Consider the following 16924-nt stretch of genomic DNA (forward strand, 5'->3'; position numbering starts at 1 on the left):
GGGACAGAAGTGCGCGAGTTTGTTTCCTTTCCATGTGAAGAATTGACGTGGTCCCAAAAATGTTTCAATTATAAGCCATACAGACAGAATTTATGGCCTAGCCTATCGTAACCCCAGGTCAACAACCATGACAGAGAAATTCCCCTGTTGGCTCAAGTTACTTCATCCATCATCAAACTTATTCCAGAACATTCATGTTGTTGCTTTTGCAAAACTTTTCCCAGAAAGTGTTGAAACATATCCGTATCCACGTTCTACCCGGACATAGAGGTCGCTGCTGAAAAGACCTTGTGTACGTCTCGTAGGCGTCAATCTGTTTTGAAATATGGGGGGGGGGGGGGGCGGGGACATCTGAAAGACACTTGACAATTGTCCTTCATGCACAAGTTTTGTGCCAACAGATGCAAAGTAAAACCAAAGAGAAAGAATCACGTGGCCATTTCTCTATGAGTAATTGCCAACGTGGGATCCGGGATTTTAAGACGAATTAAAGTTTTGGTGCAGCATTTTCCGCTTTGGTATAGTTTCAGCAAAAAAACAAAAACAAAACTTTTATGCTCAGGCGCCGTTTCATCCCAACCATCGTCAAGGATGGATCCAGACAAGAAGTTTAAAGGGGGCCTTTTGTGGCGTGGGGTCCTGGCCCGCTCAAGGACCCGGAAAATATTGCATTGTAGATGCTCTGTGGTGCAATCTTAGGCCAAATAGCAGGCATAATAAATTAAACGGAACATAAAACCTCGACCTTTAGAACATTTAGCAGCAGTAGAACCTTTTGGGTTAACGGCATCTTCAAGTGTGGATGTATATGACACACATTTTAGAGGGCAAATCTGTCAAAGAGTGTGAGCATGCAAGTGAGAAATCTTTTGTGGGCCCGGGCCCTCTTTGGGGCCGGGGAATTCTTTTAGGCTGTAGATGCTTTTGGTGCAATCTAGGCAGTCTGATGGGTGTAGACCGCGGCGGCCCAGAGCACTTTGGTTAAAGGAACGAGGTACCAATATTTGAGTACAGGAACATTTAGTGGATAACTTGACATAGTCAGATATGGATGTCTGCCGGGGACCCCCCGCTGCGTGTAGCACGTGGACCCCCAAAGAGGCAAAATAATGGGCTGAATCAAACATTGTAAGTACCACATAAAACCAATTGGAAAATGGTCATTAACATGATGCTTAGTAAAAAATATGAACCGCCAGACAAATTGTCTGCTGCATTAGGCCTGCCAGACACCCCCTCCCCCAAATATTTACTGTACAAACCCATGAGTTGAAATTAACCAATTGTCAAATTAGCTCAGACTTACATGAAACTTTGTCTAACTGTTCCACTGTGGCTAATATGAACACAAACCAAAAATTAAATCCATACTCCAAATTGTTTCCGAGATACGACCTCTTAAAATGCTAAAACCTCCCCATTTTGGAGCTCCGCCCCGACCTACTCCACGCGTCGTCGTGATATTTTTTTAAACTTAAAAAGCCCATTAATTTAAAAACGACACCAGCTGTAGGGCTGAAAAGGTGTATGCTGTTTAGGTTGTGACCCTGGATTCATTGTTTGGTTGAACTGGGCCTGCCGTCTGCCCCCCCCCCCACCTACCGGGGTCAAACATTGGAGGAAAAGCTATCTCACTCTTTGGTGGCTGCCTGTGTTCCGAACACACAGTCCACCTGTAACAAGTATGACGATTTTGCTGATTTTGTTCTGCAAAAAGATCTTGACCTTGTTGCCGTTTCAGAAACATGGCTGCGACCAGATGACATCTTATCAAGCCGTTAGTGTATCTGCTGGTTACTACTTTCATCACATCCCAAGACCTTACACGACTAATTTTGTTGTTCTTTTCTTTTCTTTCCTTTGTGTTGTTTTGTTTGTTGTTGTTGGTTTTTACCGCGCCTTGAGCACCCAGCAAAGTGGATATGTGCGCATTACAAGTGTTATTATTATTAGTAGTAGTAGCAGTAGTAAATACATTGACCTCATAGTAGAGATCAGTGAGTTAATATGCATGACGTCATAATTCTTACCCATCGTCTCTTTTTGGGTAGCATTGCGACGTACACCTCATGCATAAATATTGAGAGAGGCGTATAACCCCAAGGCCGAGTTCGGGCGGTGTGTTCTTGGGTACTCGAGAACATTCTCTGTCCTTCCTCTATGGTATGATCACTGGACCTATAAAATGTCGTAAGAAAATTTGCAGCGTTATCTATACAACAAGCAACTGGGAGTTGTTCTTACACTAACAGACAAGTTGCTTACATTATTATATAAAAGATGGTCAATCCAGATGGAGGGAGCACCTGGGGGTTTGAGAAAATCCCCCGAAAATTCCCCTTTGAAACCTTTATTAAAAGTGATGCTACACAATATAAAAAATAATGACCTTTAAAATGCCGTAAGAAAATTCGCGATCTATACAACAGGCACGTGGGAGTTGTTTTTACACAAACAGACACGTTGCTTACATTAGTATATAGAAGATGGTCAATCCAGATGGAGGGAGCACCTGGGGGTTTGAGAAAATCCCCCAACAATTTCCTTGAAACTTTTATTAAAGTGATGCTACACAATATAAACAAAAATAATGAGATTTTGCTATGGAGCATAATGGCCTAATCCTCTACATAGATGGAAATGCATTGAGTATGCCATAAACATTAGTTTTAATCTTCAACTTTATATACCACAAAAGGATAGATGGGATTTTCCCCCACGGATTTTGTTGTTCACAACCCCGCAGCTAGCCAGCTACGGCAAACGAACGTCTTAGTCTAAACTTTGCCATCAGGATCTAGATACTGGTTCGAATCGTCGCGGTGGTGACAATCTTCTTGTAAACCAAAACTTCAGAAAGAATAAACTCTAAATAACAGAAAACTTGCGTGCCAATCATGTGATCATTCTCTTTTCAGGGAGGAGTGAATTGACTCTGAAAAGAACCGGTTTGGTCTCACGTTTCGAACAGTCTGTTCGCGTATGAGAAAACCATCAGTCCACTTAATGAATGAATCATTTTGTTTATCAAAGAGCCACTTTTTTCTCTACACCCGATAAAATTACAAAATGCTTCCAAGGAATTGATTGAATGGATATATTCCTTTGTCACCAATTCCTCGAAAACCTGGCATCCTGTTTTGATGAAGTGTGTTTATAAAACGGATGTACACGACTTTAAAAAGTGCAAGATGCGGCTAGTCTTGGTGCAAGACGTTGTTATTCACTATCACTCTGAGTGCATATTACTATCGTACGTTAGCGGGCGCTGTTGAAAACTTCCAGATCACCCAAAATCTGAGTCACCCACACAACACACTCCAAAAACAACGCGAACGTATTTAACAAGACAAGTAGAGCTACTGACGGGAGCTATGTGGACCACATCCTTCTTCCAGGAGACTTCACCTAGGTTTAGCACACTATTTGGGAGGTTTGGCTGCACGTTACGCGAGTAAAAAAGTGAGCGTGAACGTCACTAGACAAATTGTTGTAAAAAGTCACACTTGAAGTTACCATTTCTCACGCCAGGTACGTACATGCAGACGTCATACGTGAGCATAAAATAAAGTCAAGGTGGTGATGTCGCCTAGAAACGACACAAATTTCTGACGTTCACGTTCACGTTCACGTTTTTGCTCGCATAACGTGCAGCTCTAACCTACCCAATGCCATACCTCTTACTATTCGGCTGTCTAGTTTCTAAACGCTCATATAATCATCAAGAAATCAAGAGAGAGAAAACCTATTGAATGTGACCTTATATCGAAACCAATCTGACGCGTCTTGTGGCCCCATTAGATAGCGTGCTGTAGTAAGAAAAAAAAACATCGCGGGCTGAAGGAGGTTGAATCAAAAGGGGGCGCTATCACAGAATAAGTTTGTACATTTTTTCCCCCTTTTTTTTGGGGGGGGGGGCGCAATATTCGTACTTGATGACGTATTACATGAGGGATATCTCCCTTTTCGTCCTCTCTCTCTCACGCCTTCTGATATCCTGCACGCATAAACCTTCAATGTGTCTCGATTTGCGCATGTCGTGTCAAAGCGTCGACGACTCAAGCGACTGGTCTTCTTTTGGAGTGGCTGTTCGTGTCACTTGATCAACTCATTGGCGATTAAAAAAAGGCTCTGAATGTAATAGTATGCAATATAAAGATGAGTGTGGCGGGAACTCCATTTAAGTGATATGCAAGCAGAGCTTGTATACAACTATTTCTTTTTGTGTAGCTGTATTAGCTACAAATATTTGTGTAACTGTGTGAAAAGCAATCAATTAATACAGAACTTGCAAGCGTGGTGACGGAAATGCCCGTGGGAGCTAACATGTTTTCTTGATAAAGGAATTCTAAAATAAGTAGGGTTGAATGCTGAAGAGATTCGCACAATCTAGGCCCAGCATTTATGTAACTGTTGAAAACTTAACGAACAAACAGTAACGGGTTATTTAGCTTTTCGGAAGGTCTCGGACAATTCCTAACAGTCTCAGATTATAGTTTGCAATAGTCTGGAAATTGTACGGCTGGAGACGAAACATTTTGAGCAATACTTTAGTATGAAAACAAACAATGGCTGATAACAGTTGGATGTTGCCTCCGAAGCTGCGCTACAAGCAGCGTAAGTTCGGCACCAAGGAAGCAGAGATGCTCATGATGTGCAACCGCCGCTCGCAGGAGGCTGAACTAGAACGGCGATACCAGCGCCTTGACGTTGCCCTGCAAGATTTCCTGCGCAAGTACCGACATGAGGTGTGGGAGGTACGGCACTTCCTCCGGAACATAGGGCGAATCGAAACACCGCAGAATCGTCTCGGCCTCCTCCCAACCGAAAAGTACGAGGAGGAAATATTCAACGCCAAGCTGAGAGCCCATAATCTAAAAAAGAAGAAGCGACAAGAACAGCAAGCCGATGAGTCGCCACCGTACACTTACGACACCGAAGATGAGATGACTTATACCCGGCAAACTGATACGATGGACCGCTCTAGTCTGACCGCCTCTTCTCACACACGAACCAAATCATCGGTTACTGTCGATGACCACGAAGACAACGCGGACTCTATTCTACCCGACATAAGTAAACGGTCTACACGGAAGGGCTCCGCAGTGTTCATCAAACTACGCAAGAAGTCATGTGATGCCGGAAATAAGACCTGCTCAACACCGTCTGCGTCAGTAAGGCAAACTCCGACCGGTTTGGACCCAATCATGGAGAATGGGCGCCCTACTCTTGGATCAAAAACCAACAAGAAAACTCTCCACAGAACTTTGTCTACAGTCTCCTGCCAAGATTCCAACCCCGTGGGAAACTCTCAAAGCGTCACGAGCATAGACGAGGATCAAGCCGTGCATTTGCCCAAAATATAAACACGTAAAGGTTTTTGCTTTGTCTCGAAGTGTCACCACTTTCTTCGGAGGAAAGGGTCTTTCGTCAAACCGACTTAAAGACACTGGACACTATTGGTAATTGTCAAAGACAAGTCTTCATAGTTGGTGTATCTCAACATTGCATAAAATAACAAACCTGTGAAAATTTTGAGCTCAATTGGTCGTCGAAAATGCGAGATAACAATGACAGAAAAAACAACCTTGTCACACAAAGTTGAGTGCTTTCAGATGCTTGATTTCGAGACCTCAAATTCTAAATCTGAGGTCTCGAAATCAAATTCGTGTAGAATTCTTTCTTTCTCGAAAACTACTTCACTTCAGAGGGAGCCGTTTCTCACAGTGTTTTATACTATCAACCTCTCCCCATTACTCGTTACCAAGTGAGGTTTTATGCAAAAAAATATTTTGAGCAACTACCAATAGTGTCCACTGCCGTTAAGGATGCCTTTGTTTAATTCCAAACCAATAATGGCACAATGAAAATTAGTTTCGTTGGACTCCAGTGTACACTGTATCTTTAATTGATTTAGGTGAAACTGCGAAGTGTTTATCTAATTGTACGTTGGAGTAACACTTCTTATTGAAATGTGTGCCAGATCCTCTGACGGACAACTTAAATTAAATTTTTCATAGATGGATACAAATCGTAAACTGGTTAAAGGGCAAGTCTCGCGCATATTCGAACATTGGAACCCGTATGCGTGACCCGTACGTGGGATCAACGTGGTCTCGTAATTATAATGTCACGAAGGGCGAGACTCGTGCTGCATGTCATACAGCATTTTTATTAAATGTAAGAATAAAGTTAGCAACACTCAAATATTTCCTTTTGCTCCCTGTCCACTGAGTTGGACACTAGAATTATGATGTAGGCCTATACCTTTATGCCCATAACGTGGTTTGATAGGGCGCCTTAGGCCATAGAGGTCAAAAGAAGGTTCGCTCGGCCCAAGCAGCCAGTCTATCCAAGACCGCTGGGATGGGATAATCGCTTACACAGATTCTTGCTCAGGAAGTACGTCACGTATGCAGTGCATAGAAATATGGCGCAGTGTGAGTGTGATGCATGATGGGACTGCGCATTATTAAACCAATGTGCGTGCATGATACGTTTACCCATCCCAGCGCCTTTGGTTAAAGCAAGGCGCTGGGGACGAGCGAAAAAAAAAAGATAGCTTATCACTGCCCAGTTTTACAGAACCAGTGATTTCATTGGATCCAATGATTTCATTGGATAAACGGGCGTAAGTTTTCCATATCTGTGGTTTGAGTGGTCAAATGTGATGTTTGGCATCTGCACTTTCGGTCAATTGTCTGCTTGCAGCAGCGTGCACAATGTGTATGATGGATGTCATATGTCTTGTTTAATACACATATACGTACGACTTGACTGCGAATCTCAGACTGCGAATCTCCATGTGAAAATGCGAGGTCGAAGGTACCTTTGGCCGGAGGTTGACATATTATGGGATTCACGATCCTCGAAGTGTGACGTAAAGCTAATCATGGCCACTCATGTTATGTGAGCTGGGGTGGATTTCACAAAGAGTTAGGACTAGTCTTATCTCGAGTTAGGACCAGTAACTCGTCCTAACTTAGGACTATCCATGCAATTTGTATATCTTCTAGGACTAGTCCTAAGTTAGGACTAGTCCTAACTCTTTGTGAAATCGACCCCTGCGCGTTGAATGCGATTCATTGTTTCATCTGGAAGGTTTAGCTGCATGTAATTGCGCGAGCAAAAACGAGAGCAAAAACGTGAACGTAAGTTACCATTTCTTACGTCAGGTACGAACGTGCAGACGTCATACGTGAGCATGAAATAAGCCCAAAGTGGTGACGTCACTTAGAAACGACACATTTTCTGACATTCACGTTCACGTTTTTGCGCTCGCCTTACGTGCAGCTAAACCTCCCTATTTAAGATGGTGGCGCTGTGACGTATATCCTAATGGGGAGAAAGCAGAGCGTCGGCCAAAGTATTCTTCACAGCAGGGCCCGATTCTATGTATACTATAGCTAGACAGATTTGAGAGGCATTAATAAAATGGGCAGTCTGTACATTTTCGGAACAGTGTGTCCTGGTTTGTTGATTTCCAACTTGAAGTACTTTGGATGGCCTAGGTCCTGACAATTTTTCTGAGATGCTTGGGGCTATTTTTTTGTGTGCCAAGATTGATGCTCGGATGTTTAACAAAGGATGTTATTTTTTTTTGAGGGAGAATAATTCACCGGGCCTTTCGGTCAACCCATGTCAAATTGAAAAAAGAAAAGGAGTTAAGGGGTCAATGAATGATTTTTCTCTTTACTGTAAAAAGGTTATGGAGACTGATAATTATTTTAATTTGAATATTTAGAACACTTGCACTGTACATGCTTTGAGAGTTTATTTATTGGGCTGCACCTAGAGTGATGTGTACCATCACGCAACATATTATCAAAATTGAGGAATGGTTTACGGGCCGGGGGGGGGGGGGGTAACAATAGCACACTTATTCTCACGAAACAATTGTATTTGTCTTGATTATAATGGACTAACATGAAATCAGGAGAATCGTTTTTTTGAACGTCATGTAAATCAATTAACAAAAAAAAACATAGTTATAACGGCCTACATGGCAAGTGAAACTAAATTACTGTGGTAACTTGGGCTCAGATAACACGTCTCAAGGCCCTGTCACACCATGGCGTATCGTCTCTGAGTATGCGAAATATCGTAAATACGTTGGTGTACGCCAAGATAAGTTTATGGGTAAGTTGGGAATACGTCGTTTACGTTAAGAGCACGCTATGGATACGCTATGGATACGTCAATTCCAAAACCGATGTCGACTTTTTCGATGCAATTCGCTGGGAAGTTGGACGTTCTTGGACTTAGACAATTTTCGAACTATTTTGTGCATATTGGCATACGTTCAGGCGATACGCCATGGTGTGACAGGGCCTTTACATTGTCACTAAATCAAACAAAAAACTCGTGTGATCATTGTAAATGTTTTCTCTGTATATAGAAATATCATACATTTAGTTTGTATAACATTTATTGAAAGTATACATTTTAAATTGAAGATTTACTCAGTTGGCGGGAACTTATCGCTACTGTGGATGAGCATAATCCTATGGACATAAACTGCGATATTTCCACTGGGCATGATTGGGTAATTCTGAATTATAACCGTATTAATGTATCTAGCCTAGATGATAATCAAGAGGCGAAAGTTAAGGATGACTCGTGCCAGACGCGATTTGATATCACAATGCACGTAATTATACAGTAGGCCATACCCCCATAGGCTATGCGTGCGGTGCGTGTACCCCAGGTTATAACAAAATGCAAAATAACCTGGATGTGAACGTGTGGTGAATCGCACTGTGCTAAACGACCGCTTGTTTCATTGCACAAACCCAATTAAACATCATCTATAATGGACGTAAATCACATCTGAAAATAGCTCTTGTGACTGGGTTCAAATGTCACAGCGGCATCAACTACCGAACGCATCGACATCATCGCCATTTTGAGGGCTGTTTTGCAGCCATCTTCGTCCTCTCGGTGTCTCCCCCCATCTCAGTCTCAAGCTGACCAAACAAAATGGCGACCGAGCAGGAGGAGGTGAAATACTCACGTTCGACCGTCAGAGCAACGTGCTGTCATCGTCCGATGTTCATTGTTGGCCTTATATGGGGATTACTGACAGCTGTGGGTAAGACATGATCCGATTGTGCACTTCACAATCTGATTTCTTTATTCATTGAATGTGTGGCAGGGCTGGCATGGAGATTGCCTGACGTTCTTTGTTGTTCAGATGTTGTTGATCTTTAGCTGCGTAAATGAAGAATAAAACTCAGCGACATGCTCATTTGAATGAGGGCAGAAAAATGCTGATTTATATTACAAATGGATTTCGGAGGATTTTTATTTTGTTGCCTCTGCCTCAGATCGTGGAGGAAGGAAATCAATCTCAGTTCGCTAATTACGTTCATGGTTAGGCACGCGGTGATTGTTTTTGCTGAGACATCATCACGGCATCGATAAAACGTTGCTTTCAGTTTATGGGACCAACTCAAGACTACACATTATAGTGTAACAAAATGTTAAGCACTGTCAAACAGCATAATTACTTCAAAAAACATTCTAATTCTTCCCCGTTATTTACCACACGTTCCAAAAAGAAAGAAAACAACCATTCATTGCTAAATTGTTGTTATACGGAGTTCTGGAAGTGCCATCCGACATGTTGAGATTCTAACATTAAATTATATCCAGATGACGACATCCTAAACGCACAAGAAAATGTCGACAAACCGAGATAATGTCGGGATGTTGTATAATGTTGTCTTGATATGATAAGTTATCACGTAGGGTCGAAATATTATAAGTAGAACGGTCGTCTTGCTATTTATTTTAGAGATGTCGACATCCTATAAAGACGCTAATATTCATGTTTATTAATGTAATTATTCCATGATTAAATTTAGGTCTGCTAGCGGTTGGGATCCACACTCTGATCACGACTTTACTATTCTGGATTGCTGTATACCAAATGTAAGCTAAATATATAGGAACATGGGTGCCCGTTCACTGTGATCTTTCAAAAAATGTGCTTATAATATTTTGCGTTTGTGCGTTTCAGTTAATATCAATTTATCAGTTTTGGCATTAAAAAAAAAGGGGGGGGCATAAAAAGCACACAGGAATTCAACTAAGCAAGTTAATGTGAAAAAGATGAAAATAAAAACAGTAAGGTTCTATTTAAAATTTTAAATTTATGGGAGTGGCTTAACTATTTCACATATTTTATTATTTTGTTATTGCCAATTTGCCTTCTATTTAATTTCAAGTTTTAAATTTATGTAAAATTGTTGTAATTCAGCCTTTGTGCTGCGAGGACAGTTTTTTAATAAACCATTTTATCTATCTATCTGTATCGAAAAAAAAAATGGAATTCGGTTCATGAAATTGATAGTTTCAGTGGGGCACTGAACATGGCACTGAATGTGGCACTGTGGGGGTAATTTGAACCAATTACTAAAACGATTAGAAGAAACGCAGTTTTGGTCAAATTTAAAGCACACTCATGACACATTCATGTTTGTTATAGCAACAAGTATAAAGGGCTTCATCATTTACATGTATAGTTGTTATATTCTCTGCCTAAAATGGGCATACACTTTGACCGATTTGTGCATTTTGTGCATACAAAATGTGTCACACCGTGTGAGAAAGTATTGGTCTTTGACCATCAGTCCATCACCAAATGGTGTCCAGTGCCTTGTTATGTATTATTAATCATGTATGTTATTTTCAATGACAGTGTGGTAGGAGGTATCGTGACTGTACTTGAGGTTGGGTTGATCTTTGCTAATTGCGGATGCTGCAGGTATGTCAAAATATTATGGTTTGAGCTGTTTAAAGGATCGGTCGAGTTGGTCTTTGAAAAGCGTTTGTAACCGTTTGTTATAAAATGCATATGATTAGAAAGATATTTTAAAAGTTGAATATAATGATCCACACAAGTATCACTCGAACTTGAGTGGTTCTCCTTTTACATTGTCGACTAGCACGGTCGGCCATTTATGGGAGTAAAATTTTTGACTCCCAAATGGCCGTGTTTAGTTCGCACAGTAAAAGGAAAACCACGCAATTTCGAGGCAAACGTGTGTGGGTCATTGTATTCTACTTTTAGAACATCTTTCTTACCATATGCATTTATAACAAACGGTTACAAACGCTTGTTATAGACCAACTCGTCCGATCCAATGCAACGTGTTCCTTTCAGGGTCTGGGTGGTTTTTGTAACACAAAACACAATGTCCACAGATTCACATTTAAGATATTATACAGGTCTGGTCGGGAGCTGACAATAAAGTCGCAGAGAATGTTTATGTTTTTATGTGATCAAGCCTAATATGGGATCTGGTAACAAATCTGTGAAAATTTGGCCTCATCCGTTGAGTGAGTCATTTTTTTTTTTGACTTCATACAGTTTTCAATAATCAGTTTCAACTGTTAAAACTGGTCTATTTTTTACATCACGAAAAATAGATTAAAGAACATAATATTGTGAAGTAGGCCTATATTTTGAGTGTTGCTTAGTATTTTTGACGATTCATGTCTTACATCCTAACTTCAAACCCTTTTACTTTCTGCCCCTCAAAGGGAGAATGGGTGTTGCCAGAAGGTTGGCCGGCCCGTCCGTTGGTTTGACAATTGGAAACGTGGTTTCATCTATGTGCTCTTCGGCATCGTGTGCTTGGTTGGTGTGTTTCGGAACACACCTGGTATTCTTTGCGGTAAGAAAATCTATGTTTAAAGATCACAGTACAATTTTTGTCAATTGGACCCGATAATTTGTCTAATGTTACTCCAGAGGGAGTCGTTTTCCACAATTTTTTTTTCGACAGCTCTCCGTTGCTCGTAGTATTTGTGCTGATGAGTTATTACCTGTAGTCCAGTTTTGTGACTTAACAGTAAATATATTTAAATGTAAACATGAGCTAGACACTCCCTAGCTCACTGCAGGTTTAAAATAGCCACTTTTTGATTAGTGAAACCTTTATGAATTCATTGTATTGATGGTATAGTGGGGGATCACGACAGTATAGCTGGACCCCATCAGCCATAAACCATTCACATAAGTTGGGTTAATTGTACGGTCAGAATAAACCACTGAGAACGGAAAAGTGCTTTATAAAAATAAGAGGTAGACATAGTGTATCGATTTCCGTTTATTGAGTGAGAACCTGTGATATTTGATTTGCAATGACTATGGTAATACGCGCTTTTCCTCGACATATCAACCACGACTTTGTTGTCACGTGGTCATTGTGTAAATTTATCACCAGTTCGTCGACACTGCGTCAATGAAAGACAGACATTATAATGTTTTACAAATGGGAAGTAACCGCCCAATTTCAAAATAACTTATCTATAGCGTGAAGCGATCTTAAAGCAAAAAGATGTGTATTAAATGTAAGATTATTCTTTTTAATAACTTTACACGCAGAGCTACATATGACCAAATAATGGTGACAGTAAGGATCAAAGTATAAGTTATCCTAACATAGAGCAAAATATAAATACCAGAACTGCGAAATAGTAAAGTTTCCTTCAATGTTGATTTGTCCGTGTCCAGGTGTTGCACTGATCATAGCTGGGATCATCTACACCATGAAGACTTGCAAAGACCGCCCTCTGTCAAAGACGAGGCGAAGCGATGTTGATCGGAAACAGCTGGCAGAGGAGTTCATTGGGGAACAGAGGGCGTGATCTCTGACATCAATTTACGAGTGCAAGCATGCGCACGGGAAACTTATCGCACTGATCGATCGCCAAGAAATTAGTATTTAGCCTTGACCGTGTCAACCTGCACTGCACGAGATGTCAAATATCTAGTCTTCTTTCGGGTTGACTGTGTGTCTCAATACGGTAACAGCGTGGAAAACATAACAGGGACCAACCTATTCTGACGGATGAACAACATATCGCTCTTTCTGATTCGGAACAAGTAAAACACATGGCTAAATGACTCCGCCAATATAGCACCACCATGTTGTATTTCGTCAAACAATTGTATGTGGTCGTTATTGGACATAGATATTCATAATCATGATCTTCACTCACGTCAATTTTGTCTTGTGTTGGGTGTCAAAATACTGTGGTTCTTGTCTATGCTTTGTATGGTGATTTGGAACAAAAATGTATGCACAATAGTACAATTTACAAGTTTGCAGTGTTAAAAAAAGAAGACTTAATTTAACAATTTATTATTGTCAGCTCCATTACCCGGCTCTCTCGTGAAAACTTCCCAGCGTGTTTCTAAAACAGCTTGCTTAGAGCAATCAATCCGTGTCATTAAAGGCAGTGGACACTATTGGTAATTACTCACAATAATTATCAGCATAAAACCTTTCTTGGTGACAAGTAATAGGGAGAGGTTGGTGGTAGAAAACATTGTGTGAAACAGCTCCCTCTGAAGTGCCATAGTTTTGGAGAAAGAAGTAATTTTCCACGAATTTGATTTCGAGACCTCAAGTTTAGAACTTGAGGTCTCGAAACCAACCATCTAAACGCACACAACTTCGTGTGACAAGGGTGTTTTCTTCTTTCATTATTATCTCGCAACTTTGATGACCGATTGAGCTCAAATTTACACAGGTTTGTTATTTTATGCATATGTTGAGATACACCAACTGTGAAGGTTATAGTCTTTGACAATTACCAATAGTGTCCACTGCCTTTAAATCCCCACACCCATAGTTGTGTTAAATGTTGTCGAGACTATTGCTGAGCACTGCACGTATGTTACCAACAGTACAAAATCACGGACTATGATTTTACAGTTGCACAGAGCAGTTCTCGGGATACTTTTTTGTGTACAAACATGAGAATATACCTTGTGAGGATAGCAGGACCTGTATTTAAACTCCGCCGGCTGTATGTATAATTTATTTTAACGTTCACATGAAATTAAATCCAAGTGAGTAATTAACGTGTTTTAACTAGTTACAAGTACTAGTTCTGGTCCTTGCTCTATGTTTAAAGGGATGCTGCAGTGAATTCAAGTTAATTTTGCTGTCATTTATTTCTGATATTTTTTTTTTATTGAACATCAATAAAATGTGTTTTGTTTATTCCCACATATGCGAATAAGTCATGCCCCCCCCCCTTTGTGGATTGTTACCGCCCTTACCATCGACGTCACGTCGGGAATTCAAACATCGTCGGCAAAAAGAGTCTGGTCCCTAACTACACGCGCCTAGGTACCAGGCCACACAGCGCACACGTCTCTATATGCACACAGCCAGGGGGCCCGACGGCTCGGGTTACCGACATGACGTTACGTTTGTGCAAATGAAGGCTCCCTTTAAGAGGCGGGGTGGGTTCCCCTAATCTCTTGAAAACCATTTTTAAAATACTTGCGCATTTAATAAAAAATATTAAAAAGGTTTAAAAAGTCATGTTTAATCGTTTAAATGAATAAAAAAAAAACTGCAGCCACCCTTTAAACGTATAGCTTTTGTGAAGCAATGACCTGCTATATTAGCCAACAAGCAGAAAAACACCTTTAAAAGAAACAACGAGCTGAAATCCGGTTGACGTTTTACACAATGTTGCAAAAGGCGGGGGCACATCCTTCATTGGTGATTACAGTGATCGAACGGCTCAAGTTCAAGGACTGGGTAAATATCAAACCTATTTGCCGGTCCATGGAGGAATAATTTATTTCTCCATGGTCTGTCATGGTGCTTTTTTTTTTTTTTTTTTTTAATGAAAGTAGGCCTGTATGTAGTGTATTTTCAATTTGATATCGCAGAGTTCCATCATAGTTTGTCTTAAAGCCATTAATATACACTTTCGGAACAGAAAAACAAATAAAAGTTCACAGATTTACAAAAAACTTACAGGGTTTACAGAAGGTAATGGTAAAAGACTTCTCTTGAAATATTATTCCATCAAATGCTTTACTTTTTAGAAAACATTAAAACAATTATCAATTCTCGACTTCGAGAATTACGGATTAATAGTAAACACATGTCATGACACGGCGAAACGTACGGAAACAAGGGTGGGTTTTCCCGTTATTTTCTCCCGACTCTGATGACCGATTGAGCCTAAATTTTCACAGGTTTGTTATTTTATATGTTAGTTGTTACACACGAAGTGTGGGCCTTTGGACAATACTGTTTACCGAAAGTGTCGGATGGCTTTATTAAATGTAAACATTGACTTTGTAAAAATCATATCTAAAATGTTTAAATTTACGTCGGGAATAAATAGTATCATTTGGTTTTACCCATAAGCCTTCACCATTATGATCACATAAAATAACAAATCTGTGCACATTTCGGCTTATTGGTCATCGATGTTGCAAATTGTGTGTGTGCTTTCAGATGCCTGAAGTCTTTTAATATGAGTGACAAGGCCTCTTTCTCAAAAATTTTACGTTACTTCAGAGGGAGCCGTTTCTCACAATGTGCTATAATCAAAGATTATAGAGCGTTCTATAATCTTCGGTTATAATATCGACAGCTCTCATAAGGCATTTTGAGTTAATGTTGGACACAATATGACACTGGCTGGGATTTGGTGAGTCTGTATTATTCCCAAACCATGCAAGCAGTGCCCACCATCTCGAAAAGGCTGATTGCTCTTTACCAAGTGAGTTTTTTCGCTAACAAATATGTTCAGTGACTGTCAATTAGTGTCAAGTACCTTTAAGAAACTAAATTGAAGTTCAAAACAAGCTGAGATCCAAGGTTGAACTCAAGCCTGCATATCCTGTGTGTACTGGTTGGACCAATCCGGGTGTATTGACTCGGATTCCGGGTCCTCCCGAAGTATAGACTTGATTCAATCCCTGTGCTCGTACGAGACGTCCCTAAACTATCAGGCGTCCAAATGTATAGCTGGTGTGGCCACAGTTGGGGGGATGGGACTGAAAATAAAAGGACTCACACGGTATTGGGACTTGAGTCAAGTCTAGGTTCGAAGAGGTACTGACCAATTTCTGAGTGGGTTAACTTTTTTTTCTGAGATACATTGTAGAAATCTTAGAAAATGAAAACCCTTTCAGGTGAAAATAACGGCGAAACGGTTATTAAAAGTGCAATTTATTAAGCGTTTTCAGAACATGCTAACTATTATATTGAACAACAGGTTATAAAAAGCTCAGTTCATTGCTTTTTATCTCAATTTGTTTGTAAACATCTCTTTATTACAACATTTCTGTAAGGTTTGTAAGTTCATTGTTTGAAGCTGAGTTCTCAGAAGCCTTTCGTGCGTACTCCCAAAGATTATCGACCGACTGAGAATTCGATTCGACACGTCAAGAGCTCGGGGGAAAAAATGGTTTGCTAAACAAACTTTCGAGTATAAAAACAAGGTTTAAAAATAAAATAAACAATTTTGGTTTGCAAAAATACACAAAGTACTTGTATTTCGAAAAACACGGTTTGACAAATAATTTTTTCCGGAAAACAAGGTTTGCAAAACCGATTTGCATCAGTCACAATAACGGGAATTAATCTTTGTCACCTTTACACTTTCCTCGCTGTTGAAAGGACACGTTGCCTTGGATCGGGCGACGAGTTGGTCTATGAAAAGCTTTTGAAACCGTTAGAAAATGCATATTGGTTAGAAAGGGGCCAATGATCCACACAAATATGCCTCAAAGTTGTACGGTTTTCTTTTTACGTCGTGAACTACAGTCAACATTTTGACTCCCTAAAATGGTCGACCTTGTTTGTTTGTTCACAAAGTACAAGGAAAACCGTGCAAATGTGAGGCATATTTGTGTGGATAGTTATATTTTACTTTTAAAACATCTTTCTATAAACCATGCATTTCATTAGAAACGATTTCAACGCTTTTCATAGATCAACTCGCCCGTTTTCCAAGGCAACGTGTCCCTTTAAAGGCCGGCAGTGGACACTATATTGGTAATAACTCAAAATAATTGTGACCATTACAATTTACTTGGTAACGAGTAATGGAGAGGGAGCTATCGATAGTATAAAACATTGTGAGAAACGGT

At 40.3% G+C, this 16924-nt stretch overlaps 1 protein-coding gene across 1 annotated transcript; it reads left to right on the forward strand.

The window, feature by feature from the left end:
• The first annotated feature begins 8672 nt into the window (after window positions 1-8672).
• Window positions 8673-15874, forward strand: LOC139935444 (uncharacterized). The gene is made up of 5 exons (XM_071930062.1): window positions 8673-9091; window positions 9867-9933; window positions 10703-10768; window positions 11548-11681; window positions 12524-15874. The coding sequence occupies exons 1-5, from the start codon at window positions 8980-8982 to the stop codon at window positions 12655-12657; spliced, it is 513 nt and encodes a 170-aa protein (XP_071786163.1). The 5' UTR covers window positions 8673-8979; the 3' UTR covers window positions 12658-15874.
• The last annotated feature ends 1050 nt before the right edge of the window (window positions 15875-16924 follow it).

This window comes from Asterias amurensis, chromosome 1 (genome assembly GCF_032118995.1).
Source record: "Asterias amurensis chromosome 1, ASM3211899v1".
Classification (NCBI taxonomy): Eukaryota; Metazoa; Echinodermata; class Asteroidea; order Forcipulatida; family Asteriidae; genus Asterias; species Asterias amurensis.